General features: G+C 48.7%; 1 protein-coding gene across 1 annotated transcript; it reads right to left on the reverse strand.

The window, feature by feature from the left end:
- On the reverse strand, positions 1-1,299 carry Gpr151 (G protein-coupled receptor 151). The gene has a single exon (XM_005356046.2). It carries the CDS (start codon positions 1,297-1,299, stop codon positions 31-33), a length of 1,269 nt encoding a protein of 422 aa, XP_005356103.1. The 3' UTR covers positions 1-30.
- Positions 1,300-2,512: the final 1,213 nt, after the last annotated feature.

The raw sequence follows: 2,512 nt of genomic DNA on the forward strand, positions 1-2,512 counted from the left end.
CAATTTGTTTTTCTTTGAAAATCAAGTCCATTAATTACAGCCTTCTGTCTCTTGGCCTTCATGTTCCCAGGGTACAGGGTCATTGTCCTGCACTGAAGGGACCGCGTCCCTCTCATGCCAAAACTGCTCAACGTCAGGGAGGATGGGAGCCATTGCCTTGTCAGTTTTCTCTTTGCTGGAGTTGGGAAAGTCAGGTCTGTCTGTCTCTTGAGTGGATGTTTGGGGCTCTGGAGACGGAGTCTTGTCAGGGAGGGCCTCTGTGTTTCCCGCTGGTGCCCCCTGAACCTCTGAGGCAGCTGCAGGCATTCTGGTTATCATCCATTTCCATAGGCCTTTCAAGCCTGCCTTGACCTCTTCAGACATCACTAGAAAGATGAGTGGGTTTGCTGTAGAGGTGGAAAACATGAGGACTTGAGACAGGGCTATAAAACCCTGTGGTGGCAGCGGACCTCCAGCCTTCAGATGCCATACCCACAGCCAGGCTACCCATTCGGGAAGCCACAGAAGAGCAGAGGTGGCTGCAATGCTTAGCAGCATCACTGTGAGTTGCTTTGAACGCATCTGGTTTCTAAGGCTTTGCGTTTTCGTACCTCGCTTTTTGCATTGGTCATAAGCTCGCCAGAAATAGAAGCTGGCTAGAAGTAAAGGAAGGCAAAACACCAGGAGAGGGTAGAGCTTACCGAACATTGACATGAATTCTTTGGCCACAGCTGGCACATCCAGGAGGCACATTTCCACACCTTCGTGAAGTCTGGTGGTGCTAAAGAACCATTCTGGCAGGGGAAGCAGGCTGGCTACAACCCAGATGGCCACCAGCACTGACCAGATGGTGCAGTTGTGGATACTCACTTGCTTGCCTGGGTCTCTTGCATACATGAAGCACACTTTGGCAACTACAGCAGTTGTCAAACTCTTGGCTGCCATGCATGTGTGGATGAACCAGTCAGAGAACTTGCAGACAAACCAGCCGAGATCCCAAACACCTTTGGAGTATGCTGTAGCTCGGACAGGTGCAGAGAAGAGCAGGAGAGAGATGTCAGCCAGGCTGAGATTCAGAATCAGGGAGTGGATCATGGACGGCTTGCTTTTCCAAACACCATGAAGGAGGATGCCAATCACACATAGATTCCCCACGAAGCCCACCAGGCACACAGCCACCAAGAGAGCCGGAATGACGGTCCTCCAGTCCTTGGAGTCAGATGGCAGGTACCCTCCTGCAAAGTGGAGGTAGGCAAACGACACGTTCATGATGCTGGAATTGGAATCGGCAAAGACAGCGGCCAGCATTGCCTTTTCCATGGAGCTCCTCCCTGCAGATGTTAGCTTCTGGTTTAGGTTGGTCTTTCTCTTAGCCCTTTTGCATAAGAAAAAAAAATACCCTCTGTCGTCCACACTGACGACACTTCTGGACCCTCCCCTTGCGTGTTCACTGACAATGGAAGGCTGGCTGCTGAGCTTTTGTGCTGCACACAGTATACCTGTAACTGCATGGAATGACGGGCAGCAGGAGCATGTTGATACAGCTCATTAGCAAGTCTAATACTAAATACCAGCTTCATGAGGTGATAACACATTCCCATAAATGATAAATGAGTCGAAACATACATGTAAGTAGGGGTGCTCCCCTGGGGTGAGGGCAGCCATGGGAGGGGAGGATCATTAGAAGAGGTATTTTTCAATCAGTTATTTCTAAACTCTCGACTGGATTTCTAAGTACAGCCTGGTCTGTGGTTGAGTAGACAGTACAGGAATCCAGGTCCTTTGAATTTTCATATGCATCAGGATCCAATAGCTTGACGTTGGTCTAGACAGGGCTCAAGAGTTCTCTCCTACCAAGTTCCCATCGGGTGTTGCTGCTGCTGCTGCTGCTGGGAGACCACAATTTAACCAGTGTTCTCTCCCTCTTGTCTTTCCTCTGCAGACAGGAATATTCTCTCTCCTCAACCCTCACTAGCATATCAGTTCCATGATAGCAGGCACAGCTGGATAGTGAAGAAGTTGGAACAGTGTTTTTAAATCCAGTTATGGATGGCCTAAGTTTATTGTGAATTTTCTAGAGGTACTTTTTGGAGCTCTGAACTAGTCTCCATACTAATCAGACCTCAGCAAGTGATGGTGATGAAGCCAAGTGGGAAATGAAGCTTTTCAGAATTTTTATGTTGAAGACTATTACGGGGTTCTGAGAGAAAGTACCATTTTAAAGTGGAAAAGCCAGCAAGGTGCCACAACTAGTAAAAGCAGTTGCTTTGCAAACTCTGTCCTCCACAGGCGCTGTGACACACATGGCTGTGCATATATATCATGCACAAAATACACAGTGACAAAAAGGTTGGGGGAAGTAAAGCTCAGGTGAGCGGAATTTCCCAGGCAGTGGACTGTGTGTGTGGGGGGGGATCAGAGGAGCTGGCATTGCTCAGACAGAAATAACCCGCAGATGGTACAGTTTATGCAGGGACTGATCTCCCTAACAGGTTTATGGAGAAAGTGTGGTCTAGAAAGCCCAAGGCCTAAA

Source organism: Microtus ochrogaster, chromosome 18 (genome assembly GCF_000317375.1).
Source record: "Microtus ochrogaster isolate Prairie Vole_2 chromosome 18, MicOch1.0, whole genome shotgun sequence".
Taxonomy (NCBI): Eukaryota; Metazoa; Chordata; class Mammalia; order Rodentia; family Cricetidae; genus Microtus; species Microtus ochrogaster.

Excerpts from the sequence above, each read along its gene's own strand:
- Gpr151 (XM_005356046.2), bottom strand. The coding sequence starts at position 1,299 with ATGGAAAAGGCAATGCTGGCCGCTGTCTTTGCCGATTCCAATTCCAGC.